This window comes from Helianthus annuus, chromosome 16 (assembly GCF_002127325.2).
Source record: "Helianthus annuus cultivar XRQ/B chromosome 16, HanXRQr2.0-SUNRISE, whole genome shotgun sequence".
NCBI lineage: Eukaryota > Viridiplantae > Streptophyta > Magnoliopsida > Asterales > Asteraceae > Helianthus > Helianthus annuus.
Window position 1 is genome coordinate 88,122,514 of NC_035448.2, and position 15,842 is coordinate 88,138,355.

Consider the following 15,842-nt stretch of genomic DNA (forward strand, 5'->3'; position numbering starts at 1 on the left):
GAAGAGTTCAAAATAGTCAAGTAGCTGGACAAAACAATAAAAACAAAATGTGGGGAGTCTCTTGTATCTCTTCCTGTTTTACCAATACATCCGTTCGCTTATGACTTTCTTGCATCTTCTCCTCTACTGTACCAGATTTCAACACATAAAAAAAATGTTAGACACTTACAGTGATTTAAAATAGTAATTAAAAGGTAATTTCTGGAAGCAAATAAGGCACAACATCTACTACTTACCTTCTTTTTGATAAGGATGCGATTAATTAATCACGCAACACTTCCTGGTAGACAACATTTGATGTGTAAACTCCGCGTTGTTTGAATTCTTTGGCGAGATGTACCAACACCTTCGTACTTTGTCTTGAAATCCCTCTTGATAACGCGACATAAAGTTGTCCATGTGAAAATACAGAATCCGGTAGATAAATACCAACGTTCGGAATTGTTTGACCTTGAGCTTTATTAATCGTCATGGAAAAGCTAAGTCGAACTGGAAATTGTTTTCTTTTCAGCTTGAATGGGAACATGTCATCTTTAGAAAGGGTTAGAGGGATTCTTGGCAAAAAAACTCTTTTTCCGGCATGTTGACCAACTGCAATTTCCGCATCAATAACATTTCGCATGAAACCCTTACATATCAACCGCGTGCCATTACACAGGCCATGTGATGGATCGATATTACGTAACAATATTATTGGGCATCCAATTTTTAAACGAAGCTTATGAGGCGCCAAACCACTAATATTTAGCGAGTTTAAGAACTCGACCGGATAGAAGTTACGCTGATCGTCTTCAGCTTCATCAAAACTGTAGTAAACTTTTTCCTCCCCTTGAAAAATTTCAATCATTTGATTATTAATCTCGTCAACACTTTCATTTTTAGTGGACAATATTGCTCTAGAGATTATATAATCTGAAGAATATACATTATCTTCAATTGATGGAAAGATGGCATGGATCAATTCTTTTATAGCGTTTTCTCTGTCGTTGCACTGAATTGTCATGTCATCAGGTATGCGAATATAGTTTCCTTCGATTGGTTCTTCAGTTCCATCGCCGACTCTTAAAAGAAATTTAGAAAACCATGGATCTTTCAGCGCTCTCATATTTATGGTCAACCGCATCTTCTTAGTCAAAGACCAAAGAGGTGACATTCGTACACTGGAGTCTACAATTTGTGCTCGAGTGCCACGTTTAATAACCGGCAACACCTGTCTGAAGTCACCTCCCATAACCATTATCTTCCCACCAAATGGGAGACTAACGCCTATAATGTCTTGGAATGTACGATCGACTGCCTCTATCGCCTGTCGTTTAGCCATCGACGCTTCATCCCATATGATTACTTTGGCAGACCGAATCAGTTTAGCGGCCCCACTCTGTTTTTTGATATTGCACATTGAATTATTTTCAAGATTAAGAGGAATCTGGAATCTTGAGTGAGCCGTTCTACCTCCTGGCATATTATTAGCCGCTGCACCTGATGAAGCTGTTGCGAGAGCAATAAGACCACGTGACCGAATTTCAGCAAGCAAGGCAATGTACAAAAATGTTTTTCCAGTTCCACCTGGGCCATCAATAAAGAACACGCCTGGAAGATCATTATCAACATGCATCATGATCTCATCAAACACGTTTTTTTGGTCCGGATTAAGTGAATCTTTGGCACTCAAGTGTTCAGGTTCCAAAACAATTCCATACTCTTCTTGTAACTCACGACAACCTGCATCTTGTAAGTTAACATCGTCTGTTATCTTAGGAAGGTCGAATTCATTGATATTTTTACCCATGGATTGTAGGAAGACACTAATTTCAGTAAGAACCAAATTTTGAACTCGTTCTATACTTTGACAGTGTAACCGATGATCTTCAGACAGTGATTCAAAATGGTCATTCCATAACTTTCGAATATCTCCAGGTTGGCAAAAAATCATTATGGTCGCAAATAACCTTCGAAGAGCATTGGGAAACTGAAACGTAGAGGCTTCTTCGAGACATTGTGATAGATATTCATCGTCTTCTATTAAGCCTAACTCAAGAGCTGCTTTTCGTAATGTCTCACACCGTTGACCATTAACTGTGCAAAGATGTTCAAAAGAAGTAGGCCCTCTGACATTTGACAAAAGTAGGCGTAAGTAGTACCTTTCTCCTTCGGCTGGATTAGCGGAAACGATACGACCTCTTTGTTTTTTACCGCCACGAGGATTCCAACGGCGTGTGCTTCCATTCCACGTAAAGTGTTTTGGAAAATCTTTATACAAATATACCCTTGCTGTTTCATCGATTCTATTTCTCTCAAAAAATGCTGTTAGCATGGTTCTCTTATCTCTTTCCCTATCAACAATATTAGACATTAAGTCATCATCTCTAAATCTAACCATCTGATTATTTGGGAGATGAAGCTGTAAGGCTAAAACAGAAGGAGAGATTTGAGAAAGAGAGAAGGAAAAAATGCGCCACATAGCCTCTGGGGGCGATATGTAGCGTGCATCTTGAAAGCTCTTTATCTCATTAACAACAACCCCTGGCTCACTTTGATCAACTTGAATAACCTGTTTGTCATGTCCTTTATAAACATATTTAAAAAGATATTTCACAGATTTTATACTTGATCAAACTTCAACATTGATGTGGCAGTTAAACATCATCAAAAGCCTTGGGTTATATGGGACCACCCATCTATTATCAAGTGTTTTTCCTCGTACATCCACTTCAATCCCGGTGTCTCTCCTTCGATACAACGGATACGCATCTTCTCCTTGTGTTGTCTGTTCATTAAATTGTCTAGGATAATGAAAACGACAAATTTTAGGATCACCCTGCATACAAGGACTGCTTAATCGTAAATTTCCGCAAGGACCGTGAATCATGTGCTTGACAACCATCTCATGCAATTTGGGATGTCTTTGTTTGTTAGGAATTTCAGCACACACAACCTTATCATAATGGTCGGCGTTATTGATCTTGTGTTGCGGGTACATGATAAGGAGAAAATGTGCGTGCGGCAAACCACGCTTTTGAAATTCAATGACATAAACGTATGACTTAACTTCCCCAAGGATATGTTTCTTGAAGAGTTGTTCCTTAAGATCTTCTAATTTACCCCGGAACACTCTTGAAACAAGGTCTGGACGATCTTGTGCAGTTTGACCAACATGTAAATTATCACATATCTCAGGCCACTTAGGATTACACGTCATTGTAAGGAATATATCAGGCTTGCCGTCGTCTTGAACTAAAGTCATCGCATCTAGAAACCGACGTCGCATGTCGCGAGGACCTCCGATGAAAGATGCAGGCAACACAATTCTTTTCCCGACTCTGTTTGCATGAACCTCACCAGCATTGACGCAATCCACAAGACCTTGGTACAAATCGGCACGTATCTTAGCCTGGTTTCTCTCACAAAATTGTAAGCGTGATGTCTCCATTTTTATGTAAACATCTACCACAAACTGTTGTAGCAGTCTACCACCGAACAGAAGCACGTTTTCGGTAGATCGAATCTGGAACTTGTAACAGTAGTACTCTCGCATAGCCACGGTTGTTCTACCACTTCGTGTGTTAGACTCTGAACGATGAAGATGTTTTAAAAACAAACTATTAATAAAAATAAGACGCATTACGGTATTTTTATGATCTTCACTTAAAAAGGATAATAAATTGTTGGTACCTTCCATTTCTCCTTCGATGTTGTCATTGTTGCGAACCTCATTTATTGATACTCCGTGACGTGGTATGTTTGCATGCCAACCCGACTCACCATTAGGAAAAAATAGAGGATACGACAATGGATCGTAACAACTGAAGTACGGCTGAATAGTTTGGCTATATTCAGACCTACCATACACAACAATACTTCGTTTATACGAAGTGATATTGTCATTACCTTCAACCCAAATACCAGCAACCTATATATATTCGTGAACTATAAGTAAGTAAAATAAGCAATACTATTAAATAATTGTAATTAATATAAACTATTTTATATACCTCCGATGTCGTTGGTCGGTTGTACACCCTTTGGTCAAGTTCAACCGAAGCATTCAAAGTGACTCTATAGTTGTCCAGAGGTCCTAATTCTGCAAGTCTTCTAAATGTATCGACATATGGGTTTGTAGAAAGAACGCGTGTCAAAATTTGAGTAATACGACGATCAAGATTTGGCCATTGGAGTCTGAGATCTAACTCGGCATCAGGATCATAAAAATACAACTGCAGGTACCTAGGGGTTCCATCCCTCGGAACTAATTGGTCGATTTTGTGATATATTCCTCTATGTGCACGAAAAGTATATACACCGTCTCTCATATTGTTCAATGTATCATCCAACGTCACTCCCATTGAGGCAAAAGAAAAATTGGTGTTATAAGCACGAATGTTTTGCCTAAAAATATTTCCAATTTCATCTTGCGATGTGAAAAGTCGGTGCAATTCCTCTGGAATTTCTGAATTTGCTAACACAGTTTTCCCACTCATACAACAAAAGGTATCAAATTCAAATTGAAAACGTTTTGCTCCACAATCAGGACATGCACTACGTTCTTTTAAAACACGATGTTCTCTAGGTAAACGATCGTAAACAAAGTTATATGGATCATCTTCTACATTCTCATTTTGGAAGGAAGGTTGATCAACTACTTCAGAAAGTTGAGGTAAAAGTGTACGTGGTTGAATTCGAACACCTAAAAAAATCGTTGTCTTAAGTAATGAAGGTTATTAAAGATATCAAATTCAATAAAGAAATCAATGTTAAACAAATAGAAACCTCGTGATGTTCTGGTAATGACTTCATCAATTACATTGGGGAATGTGGTTGTCGGCGTAACATCATTAGTCGGGGTTGATGTAATTTGACTACCGTTTGAAATATGCATTCCATTGTACTCCTTACGTTTCACGGTAGAAATACTTGACGCGTTCATGTTTGTCATTTGGGTAAATTGAGTAATATTACTCTGTAAACTTCTTAACGGTGTCCTTTCTGCTGACCTATTACTCATTAAAGATAGTGATGAAGCACTTTGGGAGACCTCACTACTCCCAAATTTTGGGACTTTGTTATTTTCTTTGCGTGCATCATAATATCTTTTGTTATACCCTTTTCGTTTTTCAGCTCTAGTAGATGAACGAGAGCTAGAAGCTTGATTAAGATGGTTTGGTTGTCCATTAGTCATTGTAAATTGTTAAAGTGTCAAATACCTTGCAAATTAAATAAAAGATAGTTATAGATGACGAAATTCTGAAATTATTACAAGAATAGTACACGACACTTAAACAAAATAACATGATTACCAGAAATAGAAAACCAAAATTCTTAAAACATCGAATACATAATGATAAAATTAAGTGAAAGCCAAACTAAATACTTGGTGAAACAACGGTCTCCACAAACACCGCACCCTTATAACCACGAAACCAAGTAACTGGATAAAGAATTTCGAAGGGCTTCGTATCCATTTCAATAGTAAAAAGCTTCCCTAATTTAGTCATCACAAACCAATTACCATTCGTCACGTAATGTGTTATATCGCCCCACAATGACAATGATATTGGGGGGATCGGAGGACACGATAAGACCTTAATCCAGTAATCCTCTTTTAGCGTCCACAGGTCAATTGTTATCTCAAACCAGCCAGTCGTAGCAAACATGTGAAGCTCATTTTTTACATTCACTAAAACACCTTGAACAAATCCCGTAGATGGAACAGGTGGAAAGCTTATCTCCTTGAACTGCTCTGAATTAATATCAAAACAAATCACCACATTTGTACCTCCTACCCAACATTCGCAAAGAGTGAAATACATAGTACCACCACAAAATGTGCCTGGTGACCACGCGAAATTGGGGCTAAGGTACTCTTGTCTTGTTAAGAAAGGAATATTTCTCCAAAAGTTTAATTCCCTAGAATAAACATAGCTTTCATATACATGTCTCCTACGCTTGATATGCAAGACCTTGTAATCATCGGCATCATCAGCATACAAACCAACGGCATCAAGATTATTTATATAGATTCCAAGAGAATCAGGTGTTGACAAACGCTTGAAAGCAGTAGTTGTTGGATTCCAAAGAAGCAACTCGTTTGTATGATTCAAGCAAACACACAACAATCCATTCAAATGTGAAAGTATTGACACATCATTATTTTGGTGGTCGAATGGTAATGTAACTATTGACCTTGGCCCATAATCATAGGATTGAAAGATGATCGGATGAACAGAGCATGTTAGGTCGTCAATTAAGAGAACTCTCTGGTTAGATGAAACTAATGAGCGAGAACTATGTACCCTTATGAAATCTCGAGTTGACAGCAACGCATACCATTCCTTGCAAACACTCCTAGAACGTCCTACGACCTTCGCTGGCACCCTCGTTAATATCTCAAATATTGTTTCAATAGGAAGGTCAGCCATGGTGATACCTTCGTTTAAGATAAATAATTACTTTTTAGTTATCCAACCTATATAGATTATAGTTTGGTGAAAAATAGGTGTAACCATTACTTTTTAATCAAGTAATATAACATACTTGTTATAACATAATATAATATTAAACAAACTAAAGTATACTTCTACAAGTAGGAAAGAAACATAAAGGCAGTTAACCAAATGAAAATCACAAAACACCATCATAGATTTTAATATTCAACAACTAAAGATATAAAAACACCCAATCTTTCTATCATGAACAGGGACTTAAGTATAGATCCATAATTTAAATATCTCGTGCCTCGAGCATATCTGGGTCGTACGTAATCCTACTCAGTTCTGTAGACTTCAAAATATTAACTGAAAAAACAAATAAAATACAACTTTTATTAAATTACATGACCCATTAAATGTAACTAATTTTTTAGAAAGTTGATGTTTAAAGCATAACGTACTATCCGGTAGGTGAACCAACTTGACACGTGATACGTATATGATAGACTTTCGTTGCACCGCTTGAATGGTACATATAACATCGGAAGGCTTCAGGAAGGACAAAAACATTTGTATTGTATGACCACTGTACACAACAATTTTGGGGGAAGATCTTTTAAAATTAGTTTTTTGATACATACGATGTAATTATTATGTCTCTAATATGTTAATAATGACTTACGACTTATCTCGAAGAGAAAGTTCGAAACAACAACGATCCCGTTTACCTTCTACTATCCTCCCAACCACATCTACAATGAAATCAACCAAATTGTATACAACATATCTAATATCTAAATATATAAACTTTTATATGTTTAATCAAAAAATAAAGAATGGGATTTTATATGTACCAACAATAAATTTTTTAGGTCTTCTGTCATGCTTCAATTTTTTAATGGAAGGCACCAACGGATATATACAAGCACCTCTTGGAATCGTAAGCTCCAGTGATAAAAGCTTCGTATATTCATTGATGACGATTTTTTTCTCCGAACAGACTAAGAGGTAATTATGGTACTTTGGGTACTCATGATAGTGGAGATTCTCAATTTGGAAATGATTCAACAAAAAAAAGCCACCCATCAATGTAGCGTCATTATACAGGTGTATCAAATGTTGTGGAACGATCGCAACAATTTTTTGTCTCTAAAAAAAGAACACATTTAGTGGTGAAAAAACATTCACACGTGTAACATATATAGCAAATAAAAATAATGTTCTTACGTTTTGATCAAGAAAAATAATCACTAATCTCTTTCCCTCGACGTCATGCCAAATAAGCTCGACCATAACAAAGGTTAGATTATACCATGCTTTATCATTTCTCAATGATGAAAATTCGTCGACCGTACAATGACCAGACATATCCTATTAATGTTCAATGTTAGTCAAAGAAAAAATAAAAATTACATATATTTAAATTTATATCTGTTTGATTTTTAAGGTCAAGTAGATAAGAGAGGGAGCCAGCTAAAATTAAAGTAATACATGATTAAAATTTAAACTAATACAAAACAAAAATACATTGAAATAAAAATAACTAACACATAATAGAAACATTTAGTAAATCACATTAAATATTACTAAAACACAAATAACCGAATCATAGGAGAATCAATCATTATCATCGTCGTTTCGGTGGATTCATTCATCAATAATGTTTTTTTAGGGTTCCCAATCCATTTCTTCATCCAAGGGTGGTTCGTATTCCGCTCCAGGATCGGTTTCGTACCCTTCAGCCCAATTCGGTACTCCTTGTGTTTGATGGGGGTTTTCCACTTGACGGGGGTTTGAAGATGGTGGATGGTTTGGCACTGTAGGAGTGTTTGCCAATGGACGATAATGCCCCTCCCCAATACGTAGTGCCCCAAATTGTAGTTGAGCAAAGGTATAGTCATACGCCCAAATCAACTCTTCATCCGTCCAAGTATTTGGATCATTATCTTGAGGAATTGTGACAGGAGTTGGGTTTGTGACGGGAGGTGGGTTTGTGAGGGGGGGTGGGTTTGTTACGGAAGGTGGGGTTGTCTCTAGAGAAGGGTTTGATCGTCCATGACTTGAAGGCCCTTGTGGTTCAATTGGAATTGGATAACCACCACCCATACCTCTCAATTGATATGTGTTTGGAATGAATTGTAAACTGAAAAATATAATTTTGATTGGATATAAAGATCATTTTTTAAGCAAATAAAATTAGTTTAAATACAATTTTATTGGATACAAAGTTATGATATTCTGAAAAAATAAATTATTGACATCGATTGTAGCCGGTTCCTTTGTCTTTCTTTTTAAACAAAACAAAAAAGATATTAAAAAGAGCTTATTTTTAATCTAGTGTTGAAATAAGAAGTTTCAAGTAATCTCAAACTTTATATTAAAAAGAGCTTATTTCAAACAGTACATAAACCTTAACACTATAGCATTTTAAATATTAGTACAAAACCAACAACATGTTGGTTTCTTGTTTAAAACCAACAAATTTGTGATATAAAATGATATGAATTATTTGGGCTAATTTATAAGGTGATTGGGTAGGCCCACAACGACTATTGATTGGTGGTCCAATTTACACAAATTTATGATCCATTTGTTTGAACGGTCTGTTTGCTTGACATTTACATAAAGTTTAAAAAAAATAGTGTGATTTAAAACTAAACCGGATTAGCACAAGCAAACAATGTTACAAGAGTAAATACGATGTGTCACAATTTTAAGTATTGAATATTCAAGATAAACATAGATAATGAGGCCGTAACCGTTGTCCAGATCATAGAAAATGTAATATTTATGCTTTCGTGAGGAGGTACCAACTATACATACCAAGTAAGTAAATGAATGACATCAAAATAAAACAGTAGATAAGTCTCAACAACTAAAATAGTGTAAGATTTTTACAATCATTGTATCAAACATTGTTATCACTATGTAAGAGTACAACACACATACAATTCAGTAAAACAGTAAAATAAACATATTTCTTTTTAAACCTGAATATATATAATGACAGATTCAGTAAAACAGTAAAATAAACATATTTCTTTCTAAAATTCTTAACTGTTTACAAATGTTAAAAAGATTATTCTTAACTTATGAATTATTTGGGCTAATTTATAAGGTGATTGGGTAGGCCCACAACGACTATTGATTGGTGGTCCAATTTACACAATTTTATGATCCATTTGTTTGAACGGTCTGTTTGCTTGACATTTACATAAAGTTTAAAAAAAATAGTGTGATTTAAAACTAAACCGGATTAGCACAAGCAAACAATGTTACAAGAGTAAATACGATGTGTCACAATTTTAAGTATTGAATATTCAAGATAAACATAGATAATGAGGCCGTAACCGTTGTCCAGATCATAGAAAATGTAATATTTATGCTTTCGTGAGGAGGTACCAACTATACATACCAAGTAAGTAAATGAATGACATCAAAATAAAACAGTAGATAAGTCTCAACAACTAAAATAGTGTAAGATTTTTACAATCATTGTATCAAACATTGTTATCACTATGTAAGAGTACAACACACATACAAAATAAACAGTCGAGATGTGAGAAATACTTACCACAACGAAGAACCAAGATGTTAAAAATAGAGAAATAATGCAAGAATCAAATGTATAGAGGTGAGAAACAATTGAAGACCCAGATGAAAATAGTATTCTGAAATGAAATAAAACACAATTTGTTAGGAATACAAATATAACAAAACTGAGCTTTAAAAGTAGCGTTAAGTTAAACTGACACTAACTTGCAATTAGACGGTTGAATTGATTTTATAAATGTTGTTCATACTATGTAGCAGCAAACTGAAGAAGGTGAAGGTGGGTGTGTAGTGTTTGTAGAAAGTTGGATAGAGTTTATGAAGCTTAAATCTACTATATATAACCTCTAAAGTAGTTGTACTTTAAACCTGAATATATAATGTTAAAAATACTAAACATCTACTTTTTAAGTTGACCAAGAAAAGCTGTAAATTTAAACAAAATAAGTAGATGTACAGACTGAATTCTGACCACTCACCTCTTTTCAGCAGCATTCAGCAGCAGACTGCTGAAGTCTGACCACGGTTCACCTCTTTTCAGCATACCAACCACTGTTGACAACTATTCCCTCTTTTCAACCTCTTTTCAGCAGCAGACTGCTGAAGTCTGACCATAGTTCACCTCTTTTCAGCATACCAACCACTGTTGACCACTATTCCCTCTTTTCAACCTAGCTGTACACCTCTTTTCAACCTTGTACACCTCTTTTCAACCTGTGCACATAACATCTTTTAGTTGGGCTTGTTCAAATATTAGTACAAAACCAACAAGATGTTGGTTTCTTGTTTAAAACCAACAAGATGAAGTATATATCTTCTTAACAAACATTTTAAAAACAGCAAGTTTTGGCTTACACTAATGTTTTACAGCCACTTTTATAAAGTAGTATAGATGATTCCTTCTTTGACTTACACTAATGTTTTACAGCCACTTTCATGTAAGAAAATGAGCAATGAAAGTGTAATAGAAGTGTTTATTTTTATTTTTATCTATTTAGTATAGTACTCATTTGATCCATTTTATATCAAACAACCTAAAACATTCAGATTTTTATGTTGAAATGGTGAATAATGATACAAAGGTAATGCACGAACGTAATAAATCTACAAGACTACAAGTACAAATTTCTAGAAGATGTAACTTTTGTAACAAAAAGCGTTTGAGTTCAATACTTCAATTCAGCCTAACCCATTTCAACCCCTACCAGAAACTATATGTTTTGACCCGTTATTGTAGATATCAGTAGTCAGTAACTTACATACGAGCAAGAAGCTTTTCAATAGCATCATCAATTGCATCTTCAAATGAGGAATTGATTGAGAGCAAAGTGATAACAACCACAAAATCTTGCCATTCGGGATGTAACTTGAGTTGTACTCCCCACAAAAAAGATTAAAAAGATAATTATTAACATATTACAAGGTTAACTTGCAGTTCTTAATCTAGTGTTGAAATAAGAAGTTTCAAGTAATCTCAAACTTTATATTAAAAAGAGCTTATTTCAAACAGTAGATAAACCTTAACACTATAGCATTTTAAATATTAGTACAAAACCAACAAGATGTTGGTTTCTTGTTTAAAACCAACAAGATGAAGTATATCTTGAAACAAAAACACAAAAATATTTAGAAAGTCATATAAAATATAATACACAATTCCAAATCATTTCGTACCGAAATATTACCAGTTTTGACCCATTACCCAATCCGAAGAGGCGTACCAAATAATGTCTTATCCAAGCAGAAGAGTACGATCCTTTACCTGGTCATAATTGCGACTGAGAATGGCTTCTCGGGCCTTCTCACCAATCTCCAAAGCCTTCATCTCCAAAGTAACTTGCCATTCGGGATGTAACTTGAGTCATACTCCCCACAAAAAAGATTAAAAAGATAATTATTAACATATTACAAGGTTAACTTGCAGTTCTTAATCTAGTGTTGAAATAAGAAGTTTCAAGTAATCTCAAACTTTATATTAAAAAGAGCTTATTTCAAACAGTAGATAAACCTTAACACTATAGCATTTTAAATATTAGTACAAAACCAACAAGATGTTGGTTTCTTGTTTAAAACCAACAAGATGAAGTATATCTTGAAACAAAAACACAAAAATATTTAGAAAGTCATATAAAATATAATACACAATTCCAAATCATTTCGTACCGAAATATTACCAGTTTTGACCCATTACCCAATCCGAAGAGGCGTACCCACAAGGAAACATAAGCCAGCTCTAAAATTCTTATAATCAAATGAAAATGACAGATTCAGTAAAACAGTAAAATAAACATATTTCTTTCTAAAATTCTTAACTGTTTACAAATGTTAAAAAGATTATTCTTTGAACATAGTTATAATTGTAGAACTACTGTTTGGATAACTTTTATGGACTTTAAGAAGTCCTTTGGATAACTTTACCGATTAAAACTCAAAACTGCACCCCTGTATTCGATAACTTTACCGATTAAAACTGAGCTTAAAAAACGTAAGATGCTAACAGTATCCGATAACTTTACAGATTAAAACATGACTAAAACATAACAGTATCCAAATGTTAAAAAGATTATTCTTTCACAAATCAAGTAGAAAAAAACCCTAAAATTTAACAGATCTGCAAGAAAATAGTTACAGATCTAATGTTGTTTAACAGATCTGCAAGAAAAAACCCTAAAATTTAACAGATCTGCAAGTAGAAAATAGGTACCTGAGATGTGAAAACGCCGGTGAAATTCATCTATCTCTAGGGTTATCGCCGGAGGAATAAACCCTAAAATTCAACAGATCCAAAGACAGAAAATAGTTACAGATCTAATGTTGTTTAACAGATCTGCAAGAAAAAAACCCTAAAATTTAACAGATCTGCAAGTAGAAAATAGGTACCTCAGATGTGAAAACGCCGATGAAATCCATCTATCTCTAGGCTTATCGCCGGAGAAATAAACCCTAAAATTCAACAGATCCAAAGACAGAAAATAGTTACAGATCTAATGTTGTTTAACAGATCTGCAAGAAAAAACCCTAACCATTAACAGATCTGCAAGTAGAAAATAGGTACCTGAGATGTGAAAACGCCGGTGAAATTCATCTATCTCTAGGGTTATCGCCGGAGGAATAAACCCTAAAATTCAACAGATCCAAAGACAGAAAATAGTTACAGATCTAATGTTGTTTAACAGATCTGCAAGAAAAAACCCTAAAATTTAACAGATCTGCAAGTAGAAAATAGGTACCTCAGATGTGAAAACGCCGGTGAAATCCATCTATCTCTAGGCTTATCGCCGGAGAAATAAACCCTAAAATTCAACAGATCCAAAGACAGAAAATAGTTACAGATCTAATGATGTTTAACAGATCTGCAAGAAAAAACCCTAACCATTAACAGATCTGCAAGTAGAAAATAGGTACCTGAGATGTGAAAACGCCGGTGAAATCCATCTATCTCTAGGGTTATCGCCGGAGAATAAACCCTAAAATTCAACAGATCCAACTCAAATTTCAAACAAAAAATGCCGAGAGGTAAAAAAGATGTTACCTGAGATTTGAAAACGCCGGTGAAATCCATCGATCTAGGGTCATAGCCGAGAAAGAAACCATAATATTTACAGATCTAAGGGTTATCGCCTGGTGAGAGAGAGAGAGAGAGAGAGAGAGAAGAAATGGGGCGGATGTGAAAGATAGAAACCCTAATGAGCTGATAAGTTGTTTTTGTTCTCCGGCTTGTTTTGTGAGAGAGGGTATAATAGGAAATGCAAATTATGTTGTGCTTTAGAGGATTGTACATCATGCTTTAATGGTGTTTTAATGGAATTTTTTTAGACATTAAGAAGTCCCTTGGATATGTTTTATAAAGTAGTATAGATATAGATATATATATAATTTTCACAAAAATTATATTTATTGTTATACATTTAACTTTTCACCCTTTTACTTAATAAAAATACTTTCAAGTATTTAAGTAAACTCTTGTATGGTAAATGCTAAACCATTGTCATTAGGGTTTCTATAATCATGATTAGGATCGTTAATCATAATTAAGTTTACTAATCACGATTAACCATGTTAATCACCCCGTTAATCCCATTTTAATCGCCATTAATATTTTAGAAAATTTCGCAATAGTTTCCCCTAAACTATGGCATTTTCCCACGTTTTTAAAACACGTTTTTAAGCATGTTAAGCACCCTTAATCATGATCAATCCAAACCAAGTTTCATTACCAACTTTGCATGTATATATCACCAATAAACACCTTCATTTTCCATGAACCTTATAAATATATTCTTAACAAAAACCTCTAAAAATCACATCACTTTTTATATATTTTAACAAAATCATTAAAACTAACAATATTTCTCATGATCTTTAACTAGTTCACCCATTTAAATAAACTTTTTTAGGCTACTTTTTAAGATCATCATAATATAATTCATGATTTAATCTCTATAAAAGCCACATATATGTTGTAACTCATTTTTAAACCGTAGTAAAGTTCATGGATCATGGATCATGAGGTTGATGATGTTGTTTAGATTTAAACATCACAATGTTTAAATCATCATTTTTAATCTTTATCATACAAGATCATCATACTAATCACCCTACTTTAACAATATCATCAAGAGTATCTAAACTAACTAGCACTAAACAACTTCATCAACACATAATATAACATTTTTAGTATACTTTTAAGTTGTGTTTAGTGTTTTAATCTTTGATTTTTTTTGTTCAAGATGATCAACATGTTTTATACTATATAAATCTAAATATAACAACAAGCTAAAAAAATAATAATAAAAGATGATGTTACAATTTTGCAAGAATCTAGTAGATGAACTAGATAAAGAGGATCAAGAAAACAAGCTTCTAGATGGCAAGAACAAGCTCCAAATGCTCCCCAAGTCTTGCACCTTTCTAATACATCTTCAATGGGTCTTGAATGCTTGAATTTGGGGTTTAAAAGTTGAAGGAAAAATGGAATGGTATATGTATTTGTGTAACCGTAGCCTTAGAGAGGAGAAAGGAGAGTTGTTACTTGTAACTTTGTAGGAAATGCGAGGATGAGTGGCGTGATCTTATTATAATCTTTCAAGTCTTGCTTTTAGTCAACAAGAAATCCTTCAAGACAATGCTCCATCCATCAACTTTTCTACAAGAGTATGGTGTGTGTAAGGGCTACTTTAGCCGAAATCATAAGCCTAGGTAGGTAGGTTATGGCAATTTTTTTTAATGCACTTAGACATGTGTAGGATTTTTATAATAGATATTTAGGTCATTTGGTATATTCTTGCATCATTAGGAAGGTAACCATGTTTAGGGTGCTAAAATAGATCTAACTAGTTTATTAGTTGAGTGGGCATTGAATTTGGATGGTACAAATACCACTAGTTCGTTTGTCGGTTCGACATCGGGTGCTATGGTTTTATTTACCATCAACGCTATAGCGTTCATTCAAGGCGTTTGTGACGCCAAAATATGGCTAACTAGTTCGCTAGCATTTTAGTTTAGGAAATTGGATAGTAGGAATATAATTGATTCGCCTATCGGCTCGAACTTGGGCAATGTGTGAAAGTTGCGGCGTAGCACCATGAGTTTATATTTCGGATATCCGATTAATATCCTCAAGCTTATTTAAGATGTAATATATTATTTACCAGTCCTACGGACATTAAAATGCTGAATTATTGTGTCGCAGACCTTTTATGCGGTTACAGTTTGGCGCAGAACGAACACCTTATAAATATACATTTTTTTTGAAGGTTTATATTTTTTATCATTTGGTGCCCCTAGTTTGGGGTTTTTATTTATATTCTCTCTATAATATTCTTTCATGCCATTCGTGGCTTGTTCGGACAGTTTTCAGAACTA

The 15,842-nt window shown here is 34.5% G+C and overlaps 2 protein-coding genes and 1 long non-coding RNA gene across 3 annotated transcripts; all 3 read right to left on the reverse strand.

The window, feature by feature from the left end:
* Positions 1-262: 262 nt before the first annotated feature.
* On the reverse strand, positions 263-5,176 carry LOC110907347. Its single transcript, XM_022152340.1, has 5 exons — positions 4,768-5,176; positions 3,993-4,684; positions 3,673-3,910; positions 2,618-3,570; positions 263-2,551 (listed from the first exon to the last, which is right to left on the reverse strand). Exons 1-5 carry the CDS (start codon positions 5,174-5,176, stop codon positions 263-265), a joined length of 4,581 nt encoding a protein of 1,526 aa, XP_022008032.1.
* Positions 5,177-5,360: 184 nt separating this feature from the next.
* Positions 5,361-6,416, reverse strand: LOC110907346 (putative F-box protein At3g24700). The gene has a single exon (XM_022152339.1). The coding sequence runs from the start codon at positions 6,414-6,416 to the stop codon at positions 5,361-5,363; it is 1,056 nt and encodes a 351-aa protein (XP_022008031.1).
* A 313-nt stretch (positions 6,417-6,729) lies between these two features.
* LOC118488489 lies at positions 6,730-6,984 on the reverse strand. Its single transcript, XR_004885023.1, has 2 exons — positions 6,887-6,984; positions 6,730-6,791 (listed from the first exon to the last, which is right to left on the reverse strand). It is a non-coding gene; the product is annotated as an uncharacterized LOC118488489 (long non-coding RNA).
* Positions 6,985-15,842: the final 8,858 nt, after the last annotated feature.

What these genes read in the sequence shown, in the direction of transcription:
- LOC110907347 (XM_022152340.1), bottom strand. Translation starts at nt 5,176, where the DNA reads ATGACTAATGGACAACCAAACCATCTTAATCAAGCTTCTAGCTCTCGT. An exon ending in CATTACCAGAACATCACGAG is followed by an intron (nt 4,685 to 4,767) that starts GTTTCTATTTGT and finishes CGATTTTTTTAG; the next exon opens with GTGTTCGAATTCAACCACGT. An exon ending in ACTGCCACATCAATGTTGAA is followed by an intron (nt 2,552 to 2,617) that starts GTTTGATCAAGT and finishes CATGACAAACAG; the next exon opens with GTTATTCAAGTTGATCAAAG.
- LOC110907346 (XM_022152339.1), bottom strand. Translation starts at nt 6,416, where the DNA reads ATGGCTGACCTTCCTATTGAAACAATATTTGAGATATTAACGAGGGTG.